Raw genomic sequence first — 26,724 nt, forward strand, 5'->3', positions numbered from 1 at the left:
CCGAGCGTGTGGGCGGGAACGAGCGCGCGCAGTTGATTGGACGGCGCCGCGTGGGCGGGAACGAGCGCGCGTAGCCGATTGGACGGCGCCGCGTGGGCGGGTCCGAGCGCGTGGGCGGGAACGAGCGCGCGTATCTGATTGGACGGCGCCGCGTGGGCGTGTCCGAGCGCGCGTAGCTGATTGGACGGCGCCTCGTGGGCGTGTCCGAACGTGTGGGCGGGATCGAGCTCGCGCAGCCGATTGGACGGCGCCGCGTGGGCGGGTCCGAGCGCGTGGGCGGGAACGAGTGTGCGTAGTTGATTGGACGGAGCCGCGTGGGCGGGGCCTAGCGCTAGTAGCTGATTGGACGGAGCCTCGTGGGCGTGTTCGAGCGCGCGTAGCTGATTGGACGGCGCCGCGTGGGCGTGTCCGAGCGTGTGTGTGTGTGTGTGTGTGGGGGGGGACAAACGTGCGTCGCTGATTGGACGGCGCCGCGTGGGCGGGTCCGAGAGAGCGTAGCTGATTGGATGGCGCCGCGTGGGCGTGTCCGAGCGTGTGGGCGGGTCCGAGCGAGCGTAGCTGATTGGACGGCAATTCGTTGGCGTGTCCTAGCGTGTGGGCGGGAACGAGCGCGCGTAGCTGATTGGACGGAGCCTCGTGGGCGTGTCCGAGCGCGCGTAGCCGGATGGACGGCGCCGCGTGGGCGGGAACGAGCGCGCGTAGCCGATTGGACGGCGCCGCGTGGGCGGGTCCGAGCGTGTGGGCGGGATCGAGCGCCCGTAGCTGATTGGACGGCGCCGCGTGGGCGTGTCCGAGCGCGCGTAGCCGATTGGACGGCGCCGCGTGGGCGTGTCCGAGCGATCGTGCGTAGCTGATTGGACGGCGCCGCGTAGGCGTGTCGGAGCGTGTGGGGGGGAACGAGCGTGCGTAGTTGCTTGGACGGAGCCGCGTGGGCGGGGCCTAGCGCGCGTAGCTGATTGGACGGCGCCGCTTGGGCGTGTCAGAGCGTGTGGGCGGGAACGAGCGTGCGTAGTTGATTGGACAGAGCCTCGTGGGCGTGTCCGAGTGCGCGTAGCTGATTGGGCGGCGCCGCGTGGGCGTTTCCGAGCGCGTGGGCGGGAACGAGCCTGCGTAGCTGATTGGACGACGCCGCGTGGGCGGGGACGAGCGCGCGTAGCTGATTGGACGGCGCCGCGTGGGCGGGAACGAGCGCGCGTAGCCGATTGGACGGCGCCGCGTGGGCGGGCGGGAACGAGGGCGGAGGTCCGGCGGCGGGTTCCCGCCTCCCGTTTCGGGCGGAAAGGAGGTCGGTGGGCATGAGGACGCGCGCGGAGGTGGAGGCCACGCTGCGGTTGGCCAAGGTGAACCCGGCCGAGCTGCTGCCCGCCGTGCACTGCCTCAGCTTCGGGCCCCCCGCTGCCAACGGGGCCCCCGGGACCCCCCCCGCCGCCGCCGCCGCCAACGGGAACGGGGACCTCTGCCTCCTCCAGATCGACTCCCAGCTCTGCGCCCAGCTGGAGGACGGGCACAGGTCAGCGCCGCCGGACGCCATTAGTATTATTATCGTTATTATCAGTAGTATTAGGATCCTCTCGAGCGCTGGCTGTGTGCAGAGCACTGGACTAGCATCATCTTGCATTCCTTCCTTCCTTCATTCATTCACTCAATCGTCTCTATCGAGCGCTGACTGTGTGCAGAGCACTGGACTAGCATCATCTTGCATTCCTTCCTTCCTTCATTCATTCACTCAATCGTCTCTATCGAGCGCTGACTGTGTGCAGAGCACTGGACTAGCATCATCTTGCATTCCTTCATTCATTCATTCATTCACTCAATCGTCTCTATCGAGCGCTGACTGTGTGCAGAGCACTGGACTAGCATCATCTTGCATTCCTACATTCATTCATTCATTCACTCAATCGTCTCTATCGAGCGCTGACTGTGTGCAGAGCACTGGACTAGCATCATCTTGCATGCCTTCATTCATTCATTCATTCACTCAATCGTCTCTATCGAGCGCTGACTGTGTGCAGAGCACTGGACTAGCGTCATCTTGCATTCCTTCATTCATTCATTCATTCACTCAATCGTCTCTATCGAGCGCTGACTGTGTGCAGAGCACTGGACTAGCATCATCTTGCATTCCTACATTCATTCATTCATTCACTCAATCGTCTCTATCGAGCGCTGACTGTGTGCAGAGCACTGGACTAGCATCATCTTGCATTCCTTCCTTCCTTCCTTCATTCATTCACTCAATCATCTCTATCGAGCGCTGACTGTGTGCAGAGCGCTGGACTAGCCTCATCTTTCAGTCCTTCCTTTCTGCCTCCATTCATTCAATCGTCTCTGTCGAGCGCTGACTGTGTGCAGAGCGCTGGACTAGCATCATCTTGCATTCCTTCCTTCCTTCATTCATTCACTCAATCGTCTCTATCGAGCGCTGACTGTGTGCAGAGCACTGGACTAGCATCATCTTGCATTCCTTCATTCATTCATTCATTCACTCAATCGTCTCTATCGAGCGCTGACTGTGTGCAGAGCACTGGACTAGCATCATCTTGCATTCCTTCCTTCCTTCATTCATTCACTCAATCATCTCTATCGAGCACTGACTGTGTGCAGAGCGCTGGACTAGCCTCATCTTTCAGTCCTTCCTTTCTGCCTCCATTCATTCAATCGTCTCTGTCGAGCGCTGACTGTGTGCGGAGCGCTGGACTAGCATCATCTTGCATTCCTTCATTCATTCATTCATTCACTCAATCGTCTCTATCGAGCGCTGACTGTGTGCAGAGCACTGGACTAGCATCATCTTGCATTCCTTCATTCATTCATTCATTCACTCAATCGTCTCTATCGAGCGCTGACTGTGTGCAGAGCACTGGACTAGCATCATCTTGCATTCCTTCATTCATTCATTCATTCACTCAATCGTCTCTATCGAGCGCTGACTGTGTGCAGAGCGCTGGACTAGCATCATCTTGCATTCCTTCCTTCCTTCATTCATTCACTCAATCGTCTCTATCGAGCGCTGACTGTGTGCAGAGCACTGGACTAGCATCATCTTGCATTCCTTCCTTCATTCATTCATTCACTCAATCGTCTCTATCGAGCGCTGACTGTGTGCAGAGCACTGGACTAGCATCATCTTGCATTCCTTCATTCATTCATTCATTCACTCAATCGTCTCTATCGAGCGCTGACTGTGTGCAGAGCACTGGACTAGCATCATCTTGCATTCCTTCCTTCTTTCCTTCCTTCATTCATTCACTCAATCATCTCTGTCGAGCGCTGACTGTGTGCAGAGCACTGGACTAGCACCATCTTGCATGCCTTCCTTCCTTCCTTCCTTCATTCATTCACTCAATCATCTCTGTCGAGATGACTAGCATCACCTTTCAGTCCTTCCTTCCTTCCTTTCTGCCTTCACTCATTCAATCGTCTCTGTTGAGCGCTGACTGTGTCAGAGCACTGGACTAGCATCATTCATTCATTCCTTCCTTCCTGCCTTCATTCATTCAATCGTCTCTATCGAGCGCTGGCTGTGTGCAGAATAATGGACTCACATCATCTTTCATTCATTCCTTCATTCAAGCATATCTATCGAGCGCTGACTGTGTGCAGAGCACTGGACTCTCATCATCATCTTTCCTTCCTTCTTTCCTTCCTTCATTCAAGCGTCTCTATCGAGTGCTGACTGTGTGCAGAGCACTGGATGCTCGTCATCTGTCATTCATTCATTCCTTCATTCATTCAATCGTATCTATCAAGCTCTGACTGTGTGCAGAGCACTGGACTACCATCATCATCTTTCCTTCCTTCTTTCCTTCCTTCATTCAAGCGTCTCTATCAAGCGCTGACTGTGTGCAGAGCACTGGATGCTCATCATCTGTCATTCATTCATTCATTCAATCGTATCTATCAAGCTCTGACTGTGTGCAGAGCACTGGACTACCATCATCATCTTTCCTTCCTTCTTTCCTTCCTTCCTTCATTCAAGCGTCTCTATCAAGCGCTGACTGTGTGCAGAGCACTGGATGCTCATCATCTGTCATTCATTCATTCCTTCCTTCATTCATTCAATCATATCTATCAAGCTCTGACTGTATGCAGAGCACTGGCCTAGCATCATCATCTTTCCTTCCTTCCTTCATTCAATCGTCTCTATCGGGCACTGACTGTGTGCAGAGCACTGGACTCTCATCATCTTTCCTTCCTTCTTCCTTCCTTCATTCCTTCATTCATTCAGTCGTCTCTGTCGAGCACTGACTGTGCAGAGCACCGGACTAGCATCATCTTTCGTTCATTCCTTCATTCATTCAATCATCTCTGTTGAGCGCTGACTGTGTGCAGAGCACTGGACTAGCATCTTCCTTCCTTCCTTCCTTCCTTCCTTCCTTCCCTCCTTCCCTCCCTCCCTCCCTCCTTCCTTCCTTCCTTCCTTCCTTCCCTGGACTAGCATCATCGTCTTTCCTTCCTTCCTTCCTTCCTTCCTTCCTTCCTTCGACTAGCATCATCGTCTTTCATTCCTTCCTTCCTTCCTATCATCTCTATCGGGCACTGACTATATGCAGAGCACTGGACTCTCCTCATCTTTCCTTCCTTCATTCATTCCTTCATTCATTGATTCAGTCGTCTCTGTCGAGCACTGACTGTGTGCAGAGCACTGGACTAGCATCATCATCTTTCAGTCCTTCCTACATTTAATCATCTCTGTCGAGCGCTGACTGTGTGCAGAGCACTGGACTAGCATCATCTTTCCTTCCTTCCTCCCTTCCTTCTTTCCTACCTTTCTTCATTCAATCGTCTCTATCGAGCGCTGACTGTGTGCAGAGCACTGGACTAGCATCCTCTTTCATTCATTCCTTCAATCCTTCATTCATTCATTCACTCAATCATCTCTGTTGAGTGCTGACTGTGTGCAGAGCACTGGACTTCCTTCCTTCCTTCCTTCCTTCCTTCCCTCCCTCCCTCCCTCCCTCCCTCCCTCCTTATATTATGATATGTCATATCATCCTCTCCCAAACGCTAGGTACAGTGCTGTGCACACAGTAAGCGCTCAATAAGTGAGCTCCTTGTGGGCAGCGAATGTGTCTAACGCTTAGTACAGTGCTGTGCACTCAGTAAGTGCTCAATAAGTGAGCTCCTTGTGGGGAGGGAATGTCCGATGTCATATCATCCTCTCCCAAACGCTTGGTACAGTGCTGTGCACACAGTAAGCGCTCAATGTCTGATGTTATATCATCCTCTCCCAAACGCTTGGTACAGTGCTGTGCACACAGTAAGCGCTCAATAAGTGAGCTCCTTGTGGGGAGGGAATGTCTGATGTCATATCATCCTCTCCCAAACGCTTGGTACAGTGCTGTGCACACAGTAAGCGCTCAATAAGTGAGCTCCTTGTGGGCAGGGAATGTCTGAGGTTATATCGGACTCTCTCAAGCGCTTAGTACAGTGCTTTGCACACGGTAAACGCTCAGTTTCATTCATTCATTCATTCAATCATATTTATGGAGTGCTCACTGTGTGCAGAGCACTGTACTAAGCGCTTGGGAAGCACAAGTCGGCAACATATAGAGACGGTCCTTACCCAACAACGGGCTCACAGGGGGAGACAGACGACAAAACAAAACACGTAGACAGGTGTCAAAATCGTCAGAACAAATAGAATTAAAGCTACGTGCCCTTCATTGACAAAATAAATGGAATAGTAAATATGTACCAGTAAAATGAAGAGAGAAATAAATCTGTAAAAAAAGTATATGTATATATATTTTTTACAGTTTTATTTCTCTCTTCATATATATACACAGGTGCTGTGGGGAGGGGAAGGAGGTAGGGCGGGGGGATGGGGAGGAGGAGAGGAAAACGGGGGCTCAGGCTGGGAATCAATCAATCGTATTTATTGAGCGCTTACTGTGTGCAGAGCACTGTACTAAGCGCTTGGGAAGTCCAAGTTGGCAACATGTAGAGACGGTCCCTACCCAACAGTGGGCTCAAGGAGGTGAGCTCTCAGAAATGTGTTTTCCCCACCCACTTTAGCCAGCCTCCCTTCATATTCACTGTGGAGTTAATTATTATTAGTAGTAGTAGTAGTGGTAACAGTAGTAATAATTGTAACAACAACGATAGTGGTATTTGTTGAGTGCTCACTAGGTGTCACGCACTATACTAAGCGTTGGGGTAGATAATAATAATAATAATAATAATAATGGCATTTATTAAGCGCTTACTATGTGCAGAGCACTGTTCTAAGCGCTGGGGAGGTTACAGGGTGATCAGGTTGTCCCACGGGGGGCTCACAGTCTTTATCCCCATTTTACAGATGAGGTAACTGAGGCACTGAGAAGTGAAGTGACTCGCCCAAAGTCACCCAGCTGACAATTGGCAGAGCTGGGATTTGAACCCATGACCTCTGACTCCAAAGCCCGGGCTCTTTCCACTGAGCCGCGCTGCTTCTCCTAGATCATATTGGACACAGTCCCTGTCTCACCTAGGGCTCACAGTCTTCACCCCCATTTTACGGAGGAGGTAACTGAGGCACGGAGAAGTGAAGTGACCTGCCCCAGGCCATGCGTCAGACAATGTGCCGAGCACATTGAGAAAGCAGCGCGGCTCAGTGGAAAGAGCCCGGGCGTTGGAGTCAGAGGTCATGGGTTCGAATCCCCGCTCTGCCAATTGTCCGCTGTGTGACATTGGGCGAGTCACTTAACTTCTCTGGGCCTCAGTAACCTCATCTGTAAAATGGGGAGGATGACTGTGAGCCCCACGCGGGACAACCTGATCAACTTGTATCCCCCAGTGCTTAGAACAGTGCTTTGCACATAGTAAGTGCTTAACAAATGCCATCATCATTATTATTATTATTGTCTGCTGCGTGACTTTGAGCAAGGCAGTTAATTTCTCTGTGCCTCAGTTACCTCATCTGTAAAACGGGAATTGAGACTGTGAGCTCCGTGCGGGACAGGGACTGCGTCCAACCTTGTCCTTCCCAAGTGCTTAGTACAGTGCTCTGCACACAGTAAGCGCTCAATAAATACGATTGAATGAATGAATGATTAGCTTGCATCAGCCCAAGCGCTTAGTACAGTGCTCTGCACGCAGTAAGCACTCAATAAATACGATTGAATGAATGAATGATTACCTTGCATCAGCCCAGGCGCTTAGTATAGTGCCTCACACATAGTAAGTGCTTAACAAATACCATAAACAAGACAGTCGGTTCAGTCGCAGCCCCCGCCTCTTGGCCCTAGTGAGCGTCTTTTGAACCGGGCCCTGGCGTTTCCTTTCCCCCGTACTAAGCGCTTAGTACAGCGCTCTGCACGCAGTAAGCGCTCAATAAATGCAAATGAGTGAATGAATGATTAGCTTGCATCTGCCCAAGCGCTTAGTATAGTGCCTGGCACATAGTAGGTGCTTAACAAATACCATAAACAAGACAGTGGGTTCAGTCGCAGCCCCCGCCTCTTGGCCCTAGCGAGCGTCTTTTGAACCGGCCCCTGGCGTTTCCTTTCCCCTGTACTAAGCGCTTAGTACAGCGCTCTGATTGCAGTAAGCGCTCAATAAATACGATTGAATGAATGAATGATTAGCTTGCATCTGCCCAAGCGCTTAGTCTAGTGCCTGGCACATAGTAGGTGCTTAACAAATACCATAAACAAGACAGTCAGTTCAGTCGCGGCCCCTGCCTCTTGGCCCTAGCGAGCGTCTTTCGAACCGGCCCCTGGCGTTTCCTTTCCCCTGTACTAAGTGCTTAGTACAGTGCTCTGCACGCAGTAAGCGCTCAATAAATACGATTGAATGAATGAATGATTAGCTTGCATCAGCCCAAGCGCTTAGTCTAGTGCCTGGCACATAGTAGGTGCTTAACAAATACCATAAACAAGACAGTCGGTTCAGTCGCGGCCCCTGCACCTTGGCCCTAGCGAGCGTCTTTCGAACCGGCCCCTGGCGTTTCCTTTCCCCTGTACTAAGCGCCTAGTACAGTGCTCTGCACGCAGTAAGCGCTCAATAAATACGATTGAATGAATGAATGATTAGCTTGCATCTGCCCAAGCGCTTAGTCTAGTGCCTGGCACATAGTAAGTGCTTAACAAATACCATAAACAAGACAGTCGGTTCAGTCGCAGCCCCTGCCCCTTGGCCCTAGCGAGCATCTTTTGAACCAGCCCCTGGCGTTTCCTTTCCCCTGTACTAAGCGCCTAGTACAGCGCTCTGCATACAGTAAGCGCTCAATAAATACGATTGAATGAATGAATGATTAGCTTGCATCTGCCCACGCGCTTAGTACAGTGCTCTGCACACAGCAAGCGCTCAATAAATACCATTGATCGATCGATTGCTTCCTTTCGGCTTCCACTGTTGGTCCTTGAAGGCAGAAAAATATAATCAATCAATCAATTGTATTTATTGAGCACTTACTGTGTGCAGAGCACTGTACTGAGCACTTGGGAAGTCCAAGTTGAGGCTGCCTTTTGTGGTTTTTTCTTTTCCCCTCTCCTCCAGCCTCGTCATCCGAGGGGACAAAGACGAACAGGCCGTCATCTGCAGCAGAGAGAAGACGTACGATCTGAAAATAGCGGATACGTCGAATATGCTACTTTTCATTCCCGGTTGCAAAACTCCGGACCAGATGTCCGCGGCCGAAGCTCCGGGCGACGTAATCCACACTCAGGTAGTCCGCAAACACGGGAAAAGCAAGTTGAAACGGGATGGCTTTTGTGTTCCTGCTTTACTGAGTGCTTTGGGGGGGATACGAGACAATTTGTGTACACGATCCCGGCTCTCACGGATCTTCTACTCTGGCAGATTGTAATAAAAATACAATTTTTAAAATTTTTTAAATAAAAATTGTAACAAAAGTGCAATTTTTAAAAATAAAAGTCCTTCCTTGGAAGGAACCGTCCGTACGGCCAGTTTTAGGCTGTGAGCCCACTGTTGGGTAGGGACCGTCTCTATAGGTTGCCAGCTTGGACTTCCCAAGCGCTTAGTACAGTGCTCTGCACACAGTAAGCGCTCAATAAATACGATTGATTTGATTTTTACGGACCTCCTTGCCCTAGGCTGACAACCTTTGGCTGCACGTTGCCCCAACTTTCTCGAGGGAAGGGTAGGGAAGCAGCGTGGCTCAGTGGAAAGAGTCGGAGTCGGAGGTCGTGGGTTCAAATCCCGGCTCCGCCAACTGTCAGCTGGGTGACCTTGGGCAAGTCGCTTCACTTCTCTGGGCCTCAGTGACCTCAGCTGTAAAATGGGGATGAAGACTGTGAGCCCACCAAGGGACAACCTGATCACCTTGTAACCTCCCTAGTGCTTAGAACAGTGCTTTGCACATAGTAAGCGCTTAATAAATGCCATTATTATTATTATTATTATTATTATTATTAAGGTACAGAATTGTAACAGGGGTTTGTGCCCCTGAGGAGGATCTTGCTGAGGGGGATCAAACCTCCTTAGCGCTTAGAACAGTGCTTTGCACATAGTAAGCGCTTAATAAATGCTGTTATTATTATTATTAAGGTACAGAATTGTAACAGGGGCTTGTGCCCACCCTTACCCCTGAGGAGGATCTTGCTGAGGGGGATCAAACCTCCCTAGCACTTAGAACAGTGTTTTGCACATAGTAAGCACTTAATAAATGCCATTATTATTATTTAAGGTACAGAATTGTAACAGGGGTTTGTGCCCCTGAAGGGGATCTTGCTGAGGGGGATCAAACCTCCCTAGCGCTTAGAACAGTGCTTTGCATATAGTAAGCGCTTAATAAATGCCATTATTATTATCATTATTAAGGTACAGAATTGTAACAGGGGTTTGTGCCCCTGAGGAGGATCTTGCTGAGGGGGATCAAACCTCCTTAGCGCTTAGAACAGTGCTTTGCACATAGTAAGCGCTTAATAAATGCCATTATTATTATTATTATCATTATTAAGGTACAGAATTGTAACAGGGGTTTGTGCCTCTGAGGAGGATCTTGCTGAGGGGGATCAAACCTCCTTAGCGCTTAGAACAGTGCTTTGCACATAGTAAGTGCTTAATAAATGCCATTATTATTATTATTATTATTAAGGTACAGAATTGTAACAGGGGTTTGTGCCCACCCTGCCCCTGAGGAGGATCTTGCTGAGGGGGATCAAACCTCCCTAGTGCTTAGAACAGTGCTTTGCACATAGTAAGCGCTTAATAAATGCCGTTATTATTATCATTATTAAGGTACAGAATTGTAACAGGGGTTTGTGCCCCTGAGGAGGATCTTGCTGAGGGGGATCAAACCTCCTTAGCGCTTAGAACAGTGCTTTGCACATAGTAAGCGCTTAATAAATGCCATTATTATTATTATTATTATCATTATTAAGGTACAGAATTGTAACAGGGGTTTGTGCCTCTGAGGAGGATCTTGCTGAGGGGGATCAAACCTCCTTAGCGCTTAGAACAGTGCTTTGCACATAGTAAGTGCTCAATAAATGCCATTATTATTATTATTATTATTAAGGTACAGAATTGTAACAGGGGTTTGTGCCCCTGAGGAGGATCTTGCTGAGGGGGATCAAACCTCCCTAGCGCTTAGAACAGTGCTTTGCACATAGTAAGTGCTTAATAAATGCCATTATTATTATTATTATTTTTATTAAGGTACAGAATTGTAAGAGGGGTTTGTGCCCCTGAGGAGGATCTTGCTGAGGGGGATCAAACCTCCCTAGCGCTTAGAACAGTGCTTTGCACATAGTAAGCGGTTAATAAATGCCATTATTATTATCATTATTAAGGTACAGAATTGTAACAGGGGTTTGTGCCCACCCTGCCCCTGAGGAGGATCTTGCTGAGGGGGATCAAACCTCCCTAGCGCTTAGAACAGTGCTTTGCACATAGTAAGCGCTTAATAAATGCCATTATTATTATTATTATTTTTATTATGGTACAGAATTGTAACAGGGGTTTGTGCCCCTGAGGAGGATCTTGCTGAGGGGGATCAAACCTCCCTAGCGCTTAGAACAGTGCTTTGCACATAGTAAGCGCTTAATAAATGCTGTTATTATTATCATTATTAAGGTACAGAATTGTAACAGGGGTTTGTGCCCCTGAGGAGGATCTTGCTGAGGGGGATCAAACCTCCTTAGCGCTTAGAACAGTGCTTTCCACATAGTAAGCGCTTAATAAATGCCATTATTATTATTATTATCATTATTAAGGTACAGAATTGTAACAGGGGTTTGTGCCTCTGAGGAGGATCTTGCTGAGGGGGATCAAACCTCCTTAGTGCTTAGAACAGTGCTTTGCACATAGTAAGTGCTTAATAAATGCCATTATTATTATTATTATTATTAAGGTACAGAATTGTAACAGGGGTTTGTGCCCCTGAGGAGGATCTTGCTGAGGGGGATCAAACCTCCCTAGCGCTTAGAACAGTGCTTTGCACATAGTAAGTGCTTAATAAATGCCATTATTATTATTATTATTTTTATTAAGGTACAGAATTGTAAGAGGGGTTTGTGCCCCTGAGGAGGATCTTGCTGAGGGGGATCAAACCTCCCTAGCGCTTAGAACAGTGCTTTGCACATAGTAAGCGGTTAATAAATGCCATTATTATTATCATTATTAAGGTACAGAATTGTAACAGGGGTTTGTGCCCACCCTGCCCCTGAGGAGGATCTTGCTGAGGGGGATCATCTTGGAGAAGCTAGTCCAGGCAGCTCTTTGGTTTTTCTTATGTTATTTCATTCAATTCAATCCTATTTATTGAGCGCTTCCTGTGTGCGGAGCACTGTACTAAGCGCTTGGGAAGTACAAGTCGGCAACATCGAGAGACGGTCCCTACCCAACAGCGGGCTCCCAGTCTAGAAGGCCTTCCCAGACTGAGCCCCTTCCTTCCTCTCCCCCTCGCCCCCCTCTCCATCCCCCCCCTTCTTACCTCCTTCCCTTCCCTACAGCTCCTGTATGTATATATATATGTTTGTACATATTTATTACTCTATTTATTTATTTATTTATTTTACTTGTACGTATCTATTCTATTTATTTTATTTTGTTAGTATGTTTGGTTTTGTTCTCTGTCTTCCCCTTTTAGACTGTGAGCCCGCTGTTGGGTAGGGACTGTCTCTATATGTTGCCAATTTGTACTTCCCAAGCGCTTAGTACAGTGCTCTGCACATAGTAAGCGCTCAATAAATACAATTGATGATGATGATGATGAGACAGACAACAAAACAAAACATGGAGATGGGTGTCCAAACCGTCAGCTCCTCTGAGCTGGGCACTGTACTGAGCGCCGGTTGTAGATCAATCAATCAATCAATCAATCATATTTATTGAGCGCTTACTATGTGCAGAGCACTGTACTAAGCGCTTGGGAAGTACAAATTGGCAACATATAGAGACAGTCCCTACCCAACAGTGGGCTCACAGTCTAAAAGGGGTAGATGCAAGCTACATAGGTTTGACACGGTCCCCGTCCCACGTGGGGCTCTCAGTCTCCATTCGGAGGTAACTGAGGCCCAGAAAAGTGAAGCAACTTGCCCAGGGTCACACAGCAGACAGGTGGCGGAGCCGGGATTAGAACCCAGATCCTTTTGACTCTCGGGCCCGTGATCCATCCATCAGGCTACGCTGCTGTTTAGCAGAGGTCCTGGCTCCAATATCCCGCGCTGGTCTGAATTGTGACTCCATTATGACCATTTATGTCCATTTATGACTCCATTTATGTCCATTTATGACTCCATTTATTTATTTTACTTGTACATATTTATCCTATTTATTTTATTTTGTTAATATGTTTTGTTCCGTTGTCTGTCTCCCCCTTCTAGACTGTGAGCCCGCTGTGGGGCAGGGACCGTCTCTACACGTTGCCGACTTGGACTTCCCAAGCGCTTAGTACAGTGCTCTGCGCACAGTAAGCGCTCAATAAATGCGCTTGAATGAATGAATGAATGGTCGCCTGATTGTGTGTGTGTTTTCCCCCCCGAGACGTCAAATCGATCATCATCATCAATCGTATGTATTGAGCGCTTACTATGTGCAGAGCACTGTACTAAGCGCTTGGGAAGTACAAATTGGCATGTTTTTATTCATTGCAGATCTGTGGTTTCTCCAACAATTATTGGGAATTAAGACGCTGTCGACCCAAAGTAAAGAAATTGAAGAAACTTTTGATGGAAAACCCTTATGAAGGACCTGACAGTCAAAAGGAAAAGGCATCTACTCATCCAAAGGTAAGACAGTTTGATTCGTTGGGTTCATCTGACCTATTCGTGTACACCTGTGGGGTTATTAGGGAACGCCGGAATTATTCATTCATTCAGGCGTGTTTATTGAGCGCTTACTGTGTGCAGAGCACTGTACTAAGCGCTTGGAAAGTACAATTCGGCAACAGATAGAGACAGTCCCTACCCAACAATGGGTTTATTTTATTGAACTGGGCCTTCCCAGACTGAGCCCCCTTTTTCCTCTCCTCCTCCCCATCCCCCCCACCCTACCTCCTTCCCCTCCCCGCAGCACTTGTATATAGAATAATATAATAATAATGGCATTTATTAAGCGCTTACTATGTGCAAAGCACTGTTCTAAGCGCTGGGAAGGTTACATGGTTTTTTCTGTAGGGAAGGCGGTTTATATAGAGTTGTACGGATTTATTACTCTATTTATTTTACTTGTACTTATGTACTATTCTATTTATTTTGTTAATGATGCGCATATAGCTTTAATTCTACTTGTTCTGACGATTTTGACACCTGTCCACATGTTTTGTTTTGTTGTCCGTCTCCCCCTTCTAGACTGCGAGCCCGTTGTTGGGTATATGTTGCCTACTTGTACTTCCCAAGCGCTTAGTACAGTGCTCTGCACACAGTTAGCTCTCAATAAATACGACTGAATGATTGAATGAACTGAAGAGAGTCATCACTTAGTACAGTGCTCTGCACACAGTAAGCGCTCAATAAATACGATTGATTGATCACTTCAGTCAAAGGCTTGGTTCATTCAATCGTATTTATTGAGCGCTTACTGTGTGCAGAGCACTGTACTAAGCGCTTGGGAAGTACAAGTTGGCAACATATAAATACCAAATCCATAGTTCTCCATACAAACTAACCACTTTATTAGGTTCTGCTGGCACTGAGGAAAGTTCCCGTCAACTCCAGGCACGTGCTTTAGTGGGAGTAAATTATGACAAGGAACGTTGTGAAGAGTTAATTTTACTATATAGTAGCCCTGTGCCATCACTGTGACACACAAGAAAAAGATGGAACACAGCCCAGTAGTGGAAAAAAAAAATTACTCTGTAGTCAAGTTATAAGTGGAGTCCAATCTCAAAAATATCCCGAAGGATTTGGGAATGTCCCCAGAATTTGCTTTTTACATTCTCTCTGGAAATACCTTACCCATTCATCCACACATATTGTTATTTTCATCAATGACTCACTCATTGCACTCAACAGAACTCAAAGTGGGAACTCAAGGCACTTCAGGCCTTACGCTTTCATCCACCAAAGACTTTAGTAGAGAGAGAACGTGCCTCCCACTTCAGAAAAGGGTTTCAAACTATTTTACTTTTTGAATGTGCAAAACTTACTTGGTGTTTAGGTCTTTTTTTCTGTAGGGAAGGCGGTTTATAAATCCAGAATCCAATTACTGTGCCAAAAGTAGGCTCTCATCATCATCATCAATCGTATTTATTGAGCGCTTACTGTGTGCAGAGCACTGTACTAAGCGCTTGGGACGTACAAATTGGCAACATATAGAGACAGTCCCAACCCAACAGTGGGCTCACCACTGTCTAAAAGACTGTGTTTACAAATCTCTTGTTTATATATGTAAACCTGTATATATGTATATATGTTTGTACATATTTATTACTCTATTTTACTTGTACATATCTATTCTATTTATTTTATTTTGTTAGTATGTTTGGTTTTGTTCTCCGTCTCCCCCTTTTAGACTGTGAGCCCACTGGTGGGTAGGGACTGTCTCTATATGTTGCCAACTTGTATTTCCCAAGCGCTTAGTACAGTGCTCTGCACACAGTAAGCGCTCAATAAATGCGATTGATTGATTGATTGATTGATTGTTTAGACATAGAGAATAGCATAGAGAAATGAGTCCAGTTTAAACCTCCAGATTGTTACAGATTTCTGGAGGAGCAGGGTCCTTCCGAGCCAACTCTCCTCTTTTAGCAGTTGGCAGGCGAGGGAACAGTCTTCATCGAGGTGACAAATCAATCAATCATATTTATTGAGCGCTTACTGTGTGCAGAGCACTGTACTAAGCGCTTGGGAAGTACAAGTTGGCAACATATAGAGACGGTCCCTACCCAGCAGTGGGCTAACGGTCTAAAAAGAGAGCGAGTGTCCGGCCACCTCGAAGACAAACCCTCAGCGCAGTCGTCAGTGGCTCGGTGACAGATTCCCCGGGGAAAATGGAGAGAAAGTCACAGGAAACCATCATTTTTCACACCTGCTCAGCGGGACGGCAGATGACGCTAAATTCATTCATTCATTCAATCGTATTTATTGAGCGCTTACTGTGTGCAGGGCACCGTACTAAGCGCTTGAGAAATACAAGTCAGCAACGTATAGAGTCGGTCCCTACCCAATAACAGGCTCGCAGTCCGGAACGGGGAGACAGACAACAAAACAAAACATGTAGACGGGTGTCAAAATCGTCAGAACAAATAGAATTAAAGCTAGATGCACCTCATTAACAAAATAAATAGAATAGTAAATAGGTACAACCCTGATCCTCTTGTAACCTCCCCAGCGCTTAGAAGCAGAAGCTTAGGGAAGCTTTGGAAAGCAGTGTGGCTCAGTGGAAAGGGCTTTGGAGTCAGAGATCAGGGGTTCAGATCCCGGCTCCGCCAATTGTCAGCTGTGGGACTTTGGGCAAGTCACTTCACTTCTCTGGGCCTCAGTTACCTCATCTGGAAAATGGGGATTAAGATTGTGAGCCCCCCATGGGACAACCTGATCACCTTGTAACCTCCCCAGTGCTTAGAACAGTGCTTTGCACATAGTAAGCATGTAATAAATGCTATTATTATTATTATTATTAAGTGGCGGAGCCGGGATTAGAACCCATGACCTCTGGCTCCCAAAGCCTGGGCTCTTTCCACTAGCCACGCTGCTTCTTTTTAGGCAGGACCACCTATTTTCCCTGTTGTTTTTTTTTTCCCAGATGCACCTCTTACCTGGGTTTAGCCAACGGAGGGATGGAGCCATTAAAAGAAAGGGAACATAGAGCTGGGGTTTAGTTCGTTCATTCTTTCATTCTTTCAAAAGTATTTATTGAGCGCTTACTGTGTGCAAAGCACTATACCAAGCGCTTGGGAGAGTACGATATAACGATAAATAGACACATTCCCTGCCCACAGTGAGCTTACAGTCTAGAGTTCAGTACAGCTGGGAGACATGACCACTGTCTGCAGTGAGGCTGCGGCCTAAAAAACCCCAATTTAGTCTGGGGAATGATTGGCTAAAATAATCATAATCGTATTTAAGTGCTTACTGTGTGCCAAGCACTGTTCTAAGCACTGGGGAGTTACAAAGTAAAAGCCTGGCAGCAGCAGCAAACGATCAAGGGGTCTTAGTTGACCAGAAGCTGAATACGAGTCGGCAAGGAAATGCCATTATTTAGAAAAATCCAACGTGGTACAGGGGTTGGTTGTAGCAACGGGGAAAGATGAAGAAAAGTCAGTGTCTGGACTCCACCCTGGTCTACCCGTATTAGGGGCTTGGGCCCGCAAATAATAATAATAATAATAATGGCATTTATTAAGTGCTTACTATGTGCAAAGCACTGTTCTAAGCGCTGGGGAGGTTACAAGGTGATCAGATTGTCCCACGGGGGGCTCACAGTCTTCATCTCCATTTTCCAGATGAGGGAACTGAGGCCCATAGAAGTGAAGTGACTTGCCCAAAGTCACCCAGCTGACAAGTGGCAGAGCCGGGATTTGAACCCACGACCTCTGACTCCAAAGCCCGGGCTCTTTTCCCCTGAGCCACGCCGCTTCTCTATGCTGCTTCTCAAATGGGTGTTACTTTCATTCAGTCGTATTTATTGAGCGCTTACGGTGTGCAGGGTACTGTACTACAGTGTAAGGGGATTGAGGAGAAACCAGAGGAGTTCTGGGGAAGAGAGACAAAAGTGATTTAAAAAAAAGTCTGGAGACTCGTACCTGGGAGAAAAAGGTTTGGGTAAAGGAGGTGCCCGTCTTGGATTGTGGGGAAAAAAGTGGGAAAGCAAGAAGTGAATTTCAGATATGAGGAATGGAGTGAACACAGGCAGTTTTGTCATATAACAATAATAATAATAATAACAATGATGGCATTTGTTTAGCGCTTACTCTGTGCGCTGGGGTGGATACAAGGTAAGCGGGTTGTCCCACGTGGGGCTCACAGTCTTCATCCCCATTTTACAGGTGGGGTACCTGAGGCCCAGAGAAGTGAAGTGACTTGCCCAAAGTCACACAGCTGACAAGTGAAGCAGCGTGGCTCAGTGGGAAGAGCCCGGGCTTTGGAGTCCGAAGTCATGGGTTCTAACCCCGGCTCCGCCAATTGTCAGCTGTGTGACTTTGGGAAAGTCACTTGACTTCTCTGGGCCTCAGTTCCCTCATCTGGAAAATGGGGATTAAGACTGTGAGCCCCCCGTGGGACAACCTGATCACCTTGTAACCTCCCTAGCGCTTAGAACACTGCTTTGCACATAGTAAGCGCTTAATAAATGTCATCATTATTATTATTAAGTGGTGGAGCTGGGATTAGAACCCATGACCTCTGGCTCCCAAAGCCCTGGCTCTTTCCACTGAGCCACGCTGCTTCTTTTTAGGCAGGACCACCTATTTTCCCTGTTTTTTTTTTTTTCCCAGATGTCCCTCTTACCTGGGTTTAGCCAACGGAGGGATGGAGCCGTTAAAAGAAAGGGAACATAGAGCGGGGGTTTAGTTCATTCATTCCTTCATTCATTCAAAAGTATTTATTGAGCGCTTCCTGTGTGCAGAGCACTGTACTAAGCGCTTGGGAAGTACAAGTTAGTTGTTCACTACCCAATCCCGGGGCTCAGTCAGTCAATCAGTAGTATTTATTGAGTGCTTACTATGTGCAGAGCACTGGACTAAGCTCTTGGGCAAGTACAATAGAACAGAATTAACCTTCATAATAATAATAATAATAATAATAATGATGGCATTTATTAAGCGCTTACTATGTGCAAAGCACTGTTCTAAGTGCTGAAAGCACTGGGGGGGATACAAGGTAATTAAGTTGTCCCACGAGAGGCTCACAGTCTTAATCCCCATTTTGCAGATGAGGGGACTGGGGCACAGAGAATTTAAGTGACTTGCCCAAAGTCACACAGCTGACAAGGGGCGGAGCCGGGATTAGAACCCACAACCTCTGGCTCCCAAGCCCAGGTTCTTTCTACTGAACCACGCTGCTTCCATGTCTCCTGCCCACAAGGAGCTGTGCTTTGCCCTCGCCTGCCTACTCATTCATTCGTTCAATCGTATTTATTGAGCGCTTACTGTGTGCAGAGCACTGTACTAAGCGCTTGGGAAGTCCAAGTCGGCAACATATAGAGACGGTCCCTACCCAACAGCGGGCTCACAGTCTAAAAGGGGGAGACAGAGAACAAAACAAAACATATTAACCAAATAAAATAAATAGAATAAATATGTACAAGTAAAATAAATAGAGTAAAAAATACGTACAAACATATATTCACTCATTCAATTGTATTTATTGAGCACATACTGTGTGCAGAGCACTGTACTAAGCGCTTGGGAAGTCCAAGTTGGCAACCTATAGAGACGGTCCCTACCCAACAGCGGGCTCACGGTCTAGAAGGGGGAGACAGACAACAACACATTATTAACCAAATAAAATAAATAGAATCAATATGTACAAGTAAAATAAGTAGAGTAATAAGTATGTACAAACATATATTCATTCATTCAATCGTATTTATTGAGCGCTTACTGTGTGCAGAGCACTGTACTAAGCGCTTGGGAAGTCCAAGTTGGCAACCTATAGAGACGGTCCCTACCCAACAGCGGGCTCACGGTCTAGAAGGGGGAGACAGGGAACAAAACATATTAACCAAATAAAATAAATAGAATCAATATGTACAAGTAAAATAAGTAGAGTAATAAATATGTACAAACATATATTCATTCATTCAGTCGTATTTGTTGAGCACTTACTGTGTACAGAGCACTGTACTAAGCGCTTGGGAAGTCCAAGTTGGCAACACCTAGAGACGGTCCCTACCCAACAGCGGGCTCACAGGCTAGAAGGGGAAGACATAGAACAAAACAAAACATATTAACCAAATAAAATAAATAGAATCAATATGTACAAGTAAAATAAGTAGAGTAATAAATATGTACAAACATATATTCATTCATTCAGTCGTATTTGTTGAGCACTTACTGTGCACAGAGCACTGTACTAAGCGCTTGGGAAGTCCAAGTTGGCAACATCTAGAGACGGTCCCTACCCAACAGCGGGCTCACAGTCTAGAAGGGGGAGACAGACAACAAAACAATCCATCAATCAATCGTATTTATTGAGCGCTTACTGTGTGCAGAGCACTGTACTAAGCGCTTGGGAAGTCCAAGTTGGCAACATATAGAGACGGTCCCTACCCAACAGTGGGCTCAGTGGCAAGCAGAGGAGAGCATGAGAGGCGCTAATACTATAATCGCTTCCTCTGGACTGTAGGCTCCTGAGGGCAAGGGATCGTGTCTACCAACTCTGTTGCACCGTACTCTCCCAAAAAGCAGCGTGGCTTAGTGGATAGAGCCCGGGCCTGGGTGTCAGGAGGACCCGGCTTCTAATCCCGGCTCCGCCGCTTGCCCTCTGTGTGACCTTGGACAAGTCCCTTCACTTCTCTGGGCCTCAGTTACCTCATCTGAGAAACGGGGATGGAGACTGTGAGCCCCATGTGGAACGGGGACTGTTTCCCACCAGATTTGCTTGTATCCACCCCAGCGCTTAGTATAGTGCCTGACACATAACAAGTCATCATCATCAATCGTATTTATTCAGCGCTTACTATGTGCAGAGCACTGTACTAAGCGCTTGGGAAGTACAAGTTGGCAACATATAGAGACAGTCCCTACCCAACAGTGGGCTCACAGTCTAAAAGGGGGAGACAGAGAACAAAACCAAGTGCTTAACAAATGCCATCATTACTATCATTATTATTATTATTATTATAGTCCTTCTAGACTGTGAGCCCGCTGTTGGGTAGGGACCGTCTCTATATGTTGCCAACTTGGACTTCCCAAGCGCTTAGTACAGTGCTCTGCGCACAGTAAGCGCTCAATAAGTACAACAATGAATGATTATCTCCTGGAGGAAGAAGACTGAACTGAATGACCTGTATGCCAGCTCTTTGAGCCCCTTCCTTCCTCTCCCCCTCGTCCCCCTCTCCATCCCCCCCATCTTACCTCCTTCCCTTCCCCACAGCACCTGTATATATGTATATATGTTTGTACATATTTATTACTCTATTTATTTATTTTACTTGTACATATCTATTCTATTTATTTTATTTTATTAGTATGTTTGGTTTTGTTCTCTGTCTCCCCCTTTTAGACTGTGAGCCCACTGTTGGGTAGGGACTGTCTCTATATGTTGCCAAATTGTACTTCCCAAGCGCTTAATCCAGTGCTCTGCACACAGTAAGTGCTCAATAAATACGATTGATTGATTGATCCTAATTACATCTGAAGTTCTCTTGCTCAAGTTTTTCGTGACCACACATCTCTCTCGTTCGCTTTTAGCCTCATGTTTATTCTTTTGTCTCCCGCAGTATACCACTGAAGATTTGTTTGATCGGGTTCAAGCAAGCGAGGGAGAAATAATGGCTCAGTTACAAGTCCTAAATGCCTGTAAAATCGAAGGTAGCATGAGTTGCGATTTCTCTCGTCGGTAGTGGTGGGAAATGGGGGAGGCCAGAAGTGGGTTGGATGGAAAACTATTGGGAACCTCTGGACTGAGTCAAACCGTTGGAAGTAATTTCTAAATGTCAACTGAAGCACCCTTTTTTTTTAATGGCATTTAAGTGTTTACTGTGTGTCAGGTGCTCTATTCAATCAGATTTATTGAGTGTTTTCTGTGTGCAGAGCACCTGACAGTACAGCACAACAACAAGCAGACACATTCCGTGCCCACGGTGAGCTTACGGTCTAGAGGAGGAGACAGACATTAATGTAAATAAATAAATGACAGATCTGTCCTTAAGTATTTATTTATTTATTTTACTTATACATATCTATTCTATTTATTTTATTTTGTTAGTCTGTTTGGTTTTGTTCTCTGTCTCCCCCCTTTTAGACTGTGAGCCCACTGTTGGGTAGGGACTGTATATGTTGCCAACTTGTACTTCCCAAGCGCTTAGTCCAGTGCTCTGCACACAGTAAGCGCTCAATAAATGCGATTGATGATGATGATGATGAAGTACTGTGGGGCTGGGAGAAGGGGTAAGGAAAGGGAGCAAGTCAGGGTGATGCAGAAGGGGGTGGGAGAAGGGGAAAGGAGGGCGTAGGAAGGGAAGGCCTCTTGGAGGAGATGTGCCTTCAATAGCGCCGGGGTAGACTAATCAGGTTGGACACAATCCCTGTCCCACAGGTGGCTCACAGTCTTAATCCCCATTTTACGGATGGCGTAATTGAGGCCCAGAGAAGTGAAATGACTTGCCCAGGGTCCCGCAGCAGACGAGCGGCGGAGCCGGGATTAGGATTTAGGTCCTTCCGACTCTCGGGCCCGTGATCTATCCACTAGGCCACTCTGCTTCCTTCCTCTTTCGCTGCTGGTCCTTCTCTGCATACAGTCATTCATTCATTCATTCGGATTTATTGAGCACCTGATGGCTGTGGGAGCATAGAGCTAGAATAGCGTGGGATTCCCGCCTTCAGGGAGTGTGCAGTCTGATGGAGAAGGGATGCAGAAATATGTTGGAGGCGTACAGTGGCGGCAGGAGGAGAAGCACGGGTAGAACTGATAACTGCAAGAATCAGGACAAAATGAGTAAATGTCAGTTAAATAATAAATACTTCCCAAGCGCTTAGTACAGTGCTCTGCACACAGTAAGCGCTCAATAAATACGATTGATTGATTGAATAAATAATGATGGCATTTATCAAGCGCTTACTATGTGCAAAGCACCGTTCTAAGCGCTGGGGAGGTGACAAGGTGATCAGGTTGTCCCATGGGGGGCTCACGGTTTCAATCCCCATTTTACAGATGAGATAACTGAGGCACAGAGAAGTTGACTTGCCCAAAGTCACACAGCTGACAATTGGCAGAGTCCGGGATTTGAACCCATGACCTCCGACTCCAAAGCCCGGGCTCTTTCCACTGAGCCACGCTGCTTCCGTACACCACCACTGTTATCAAGTGCCAAGGCGTATATGACTAGACCACCACCCTCCCCAACTTCAAAGCCTTATTAATAATTGTTGTATTTGTTAAGTGCTTACTGTGTGGCAGGCACTGTACGAAGCACTGGGGTGGATACAAGCAAATGGGGTTGGACACAGTCCCTGTCCCACGTGGGGCTCACAGTTCAAGCCCCATTTTACAGATGAGGCAACTGAGGTGCGGAGAAGTGAAGTGACTTGCCCAAGGTCCCACAGCAGACAAGTGGCAGAGCTGGGATTCGAACCCATGACCTTCTTGCTCCCAGACCCGTGCTGCATCTACTACGGCAGGCTTCTTTATTAATATCCCATCGCCTTCAAGAGGCCTTTCCTAAGACCTTGTTTCCCCTTCTCCCTCTCCCTTCTATGTTATCCTGCACTCGGATCGAGAAGCACCGTGGCTCGGTGGAAAGAGCCTGGGCTTTGGAGTCAGAGGTCATGGGTTCAAATCCCGGCTCCGCCACTTGTCAGCTGTGTGACTTTGGGCAGGTCACTTCTCTTCTCTGGGCCTCAGTGGCCTCATCTGTAAAATGGGGATTAAGACTGTGAGCCCCCCCCATGGGACAACCTGATCGCCTTGTAACCTCCCCAGCGCTTAGAACAGTGCTCTGCACATAGTAAGCTCTTAATAAATGCCATTATTATTATTATTATTATTGTTGTACCCTTTAAACACTTGAGAGTCACCCCACTCTCCTCCCTAGAGTGATTATATATATATATATATATATATATATTTATATATATATATATTTATATATATATATATATATGCAATTTATTTTAATATCTGTCTCACCCCCTGGACTGTCAGCTTATCATTAACAAAATAAATAGAATAGTTAATATATACAAGTAAAATAGAGTAATAAATCTGTACAACTCTATATAAACTATAAACAATATATAAACCGCCTTCCCTACAGAAAAAACCTTGTAACCTTCCCAGTGCTTAGAACAGTGCTTTGCACAGAGTAAGTGCTTAATAAATGCCATCATTATTATTATTATTATTGTTGTACCCTTTAAACACTTGAGAGTCCCCCCACTCTCCCCCCTAGAGTGATTATATACGTATCTGCAATTTATTTTCATATCTGTCTCACCCCCTGGACCGTCAGCTCATCATTAACAAAATAAATAGAATAGTAAATATGTACAAGTAAAATAAGTAGAGTAATAAATCTGTACAACTATATATAAACTATATATAAACCGCCTTCCCTACAGAAAAAACCTTGTAACCTTCCCAGCGCTTAGAACAGTGCTCTGCACATAGTAAGCGCTTAATAAATGCCATCATTATTATTATTATTGTTGTTGTTGTACCCTTTAAACACTTGAGAGTCACCCCACTCTCCCCACTAGAGTGATTATATACATATCTACAGTATTTTCATATCTGTCTCACCCCCGGACCATCAGCTCATCATTAACAAAATAAATAGAATAGTAAATATGTACAAGTAAAACAAATAGAGTAATAAATCTGTACAACTATATATAAACTATATATAAACTGCCTTCCCTACAGAAAAAACCATGTAACCTTCCCAGCGCTTAGAACAGTGCTCTGCACGTAGTAAGTGCTTAATAAATGCCATCATTATTATTATTATTATTACTGTTGTACCCTTTAAACACTTGAGTCACCCCACTCTCCCCCCTAGGGTGATTATATACATATCTGCAATTTATTTTCATATCTGTCTCACCCCCTGGACCATCAGCTCATCATTAACAAAATAAATAAAATAGTAAATATGTAAAAGTAAAATAAATAGAGTAATAAGTCTGCACAACTATATATAAACTCTATATAAACCGCCTTCCTTACAGAAAAAACCTTGTAACCTTCCCAGCGCTTAGAACAGTGCTTTGCACATAGTAAGTGCTTAATAAATGCCATCATTATGATTATTATTATTGTTGTACCCTTTAAACACTTGAGTCACCCCACTCTCCCCCCTAGAGTGATTATATACATATCTGTAATTTATTTTAATATCTGTCTCACCCCCTGGACTGTCAGCTCATCATTAACAAAATAAATAGAATAGTAAATAAGTACAAGTAAAATAAATAGAGTAATAAATCTGTACAACTATATATAAACTATATATAAACCACTTTCCCTACAGAAAAAGCCTTGTAACCTTCCCAGCGCTTAGAACAGTGCTCTGCACATAGTAAGCGCTTAATAAATGCCATCATTATTATTATTACTGTTGTACCCTTTAAACACTTGAGTCACCCCACTCTCCCCCCTAGAGTGATTATATACGTATCTGTAATTTATTTTAATATCTGTCTCACCCCCTGGACCGTCAGCTCATCATTAACAAAATAGAATAGTAAATATGTACAAGTAAAATAAGTAGAGTAATAAATCTGTACAAGTATATATGAACTATATATAAACCGCCTTCCCTACAGAAAAAACCTTGTAACCTTCCCAGCGCTTAGAACAGTGCTCTGCACATAGTAAGCGCTTAATAAATGCCATCATTATTATTATTATTGTTGTACCCTTTAAACACTTGAGAGTCACCCCACTCTCCCCCCTAGAGTGATTATATACGTATCTGTAATTTATTTTCACATCTGTCTCACCCCCTGGACCGTCAGCTCATCATTAACAAAATAAATAGAATAGTAAATATGTACAAGTAAAATAAATAGAGTAATAAATCTGTACAACTATATATAAACTGCCTTCCCTACAGAAAAAAACCTTGTAACCTTCCCAGTGCTTAGAACAGTGCTTTGCACATAGTAAGCGCTTAATAAATGCCATTATTATTATTATTATTATACCCTTTAAACACTTGAGAGTCACCCCACTCTCCCCACCTAGAGTGATTACATACATATCTGCAATTTATTTTCATATCTGTCTCACCCCCTGGACTGTCAGCTCCTTGTGGGCAGGAAACATGTTTACCAACTCGTGTTATATTGTATTCTCCCGAGCGCTTAGTATGTAGAAAGCCCTTAACAAACACCATTTAAAAACAACAAAAAACGCCCCCCAACAACAACAAAAAAACTTGCAGAAAAGCTGCAGGATGCCCCAGATGAACATTTTAGGCCTGCTAATGAAATCAGAGTCAGTAGTGTAGCCCATCTCCTGAGTTTCAAATGGGAAATAGGGATTCAGGGTAGTGAAGACAAAAATCCCAATTCCAATCAATCAATCGTATTTATTGAGCGCTTACTGTGTGCAGAGCACTTTACTAAGCGCTTGGGAAGTACAAGTTGGCAGCATATAGAGACGGTCCCTACCCAACAGCAGGCTCACAGTCTAGAAGGGGGAGACAGAAAACAAAACCAAACATATTAACAAAATAAAATAAATAGAATACATATGTACAAGTAAAATAAATAGAGTAATAAATACAGACAAACAAATATATATATATATGTATATGTAGGCTGGACTCAAGGTTCAGACACCTGTGGAATATATGTGTATTCTACATAATATACACATATATATAGTATAATATATATACTATATAGTGTATATATATAGTATAATATACTATATATATTATAGTATAATATAGTATAATATATATTACACATATTATATATGTGTATATACACATATATTCCACAGGTGTCTGAGTCCAGCTTCATTTTCAACCTTCCGGGTTGGAGATTTGCAACAATTCCTCCTCTTTGGAATTTTCTGGAAATTGCTTGTTTGAATACCGGCATGTACCCTGATTCATTCCTGATTGAAGAATCTCCTTAAGAAAATTACATTTCCTCCAGGAAAAATTCCCGGATTAATCTCTAACCTCTCCATTGTGTATCCCTGCCAACTGCTACTCCCAGCAATTTACTTCTGGTGGTGAATATACCTCACAAACCTGACAAATCTCCTTGTAAATTATTTTAGCGTTTCTCCCCAGACTTGGGGGGTAAGCTTCTTGAGGGTAAGAATCAGGACCAAATAGTCTATTATGCTCTCCCAAGTAAAGTGCTCTGCATATGGTCAGTGCTCAATAATCAATCGATCACTGATATTAATTGAGCACTCAGTGTGTGCAGATATACCTGTACATATGTATATATGTTTGTACATATTTATTACTCTATTTATTTATTTATTTTGCTTGTACCTATCTATTCTATTTATTTTATTTTGTTAGTATGTTTGGTTTTGTTCTCTGTCTCGCCCTCTTAGACTGTGAGCCCACTGTTGGGTAGGGACTGTCTCTATATGTTGCCAACTTGGACTTCCCAAGCGCTTAGTACAGTGCTCTGCACACAATAAGCGCTCAATAAATACAGTTGATGATGATGATGATGATGCAGAGAGCACTGTACTGAAA

The 26,724-nt window shown here is 45.5% G+C and overlaps 1 protein-coding gene across 1 annotated transcript in view; it reads left to right on the top strand.

The window, feature by feature from the left end:
• The first annotated feature begins 1,294 nt into the window (after positions 1 to 1,294).
• Positions 1,295 to 26,724, top strand: part of DSCC1 (DNA replication and sister chromatid cohesion 1) — a 40,025-nt gene continuing 14,595 nt past the window's right edge. The window contains exons 1-4 of the mRNA XM_038745259.1: positions 1,295 to 1,510; positions 8,482 to 8,650; positions 13,044 to 13,178; positions 20,773 to 20,863. Coding sequence (XP_038601187.1) covers positions 1,296 to 1,510; positions 8,482 to 8,650; positions 13,044 to 13,178; positions 20,773 to 20,863 — 610 coding nt within the window. The 5' untranslated portion in view covers position 1,295. The remainder of the gene's footprint in view (positions 1,511 to 8,481; positions 8,651 to 13,043; positions 13,179 to 20,772; positions 20,864 to 26,724) is intronic.

The sequence above is a fragment of the Tachyglossus aculeatus genome, chromosome 4 (genome assembly GCF_015852505.1).
Source record: "Tachyglossus aculeatus isolate mTacAcu1 chromosome 4, mTacAcu1.pri, whole genome shotgun sequence".
Classification (NCBI taxonomy): Eukaryota; Metazoa; Chordata; class Mammalia; order Monotremata; family Tachyglossidae; genus Tachyglossus; species Tachyglossus aculeatus.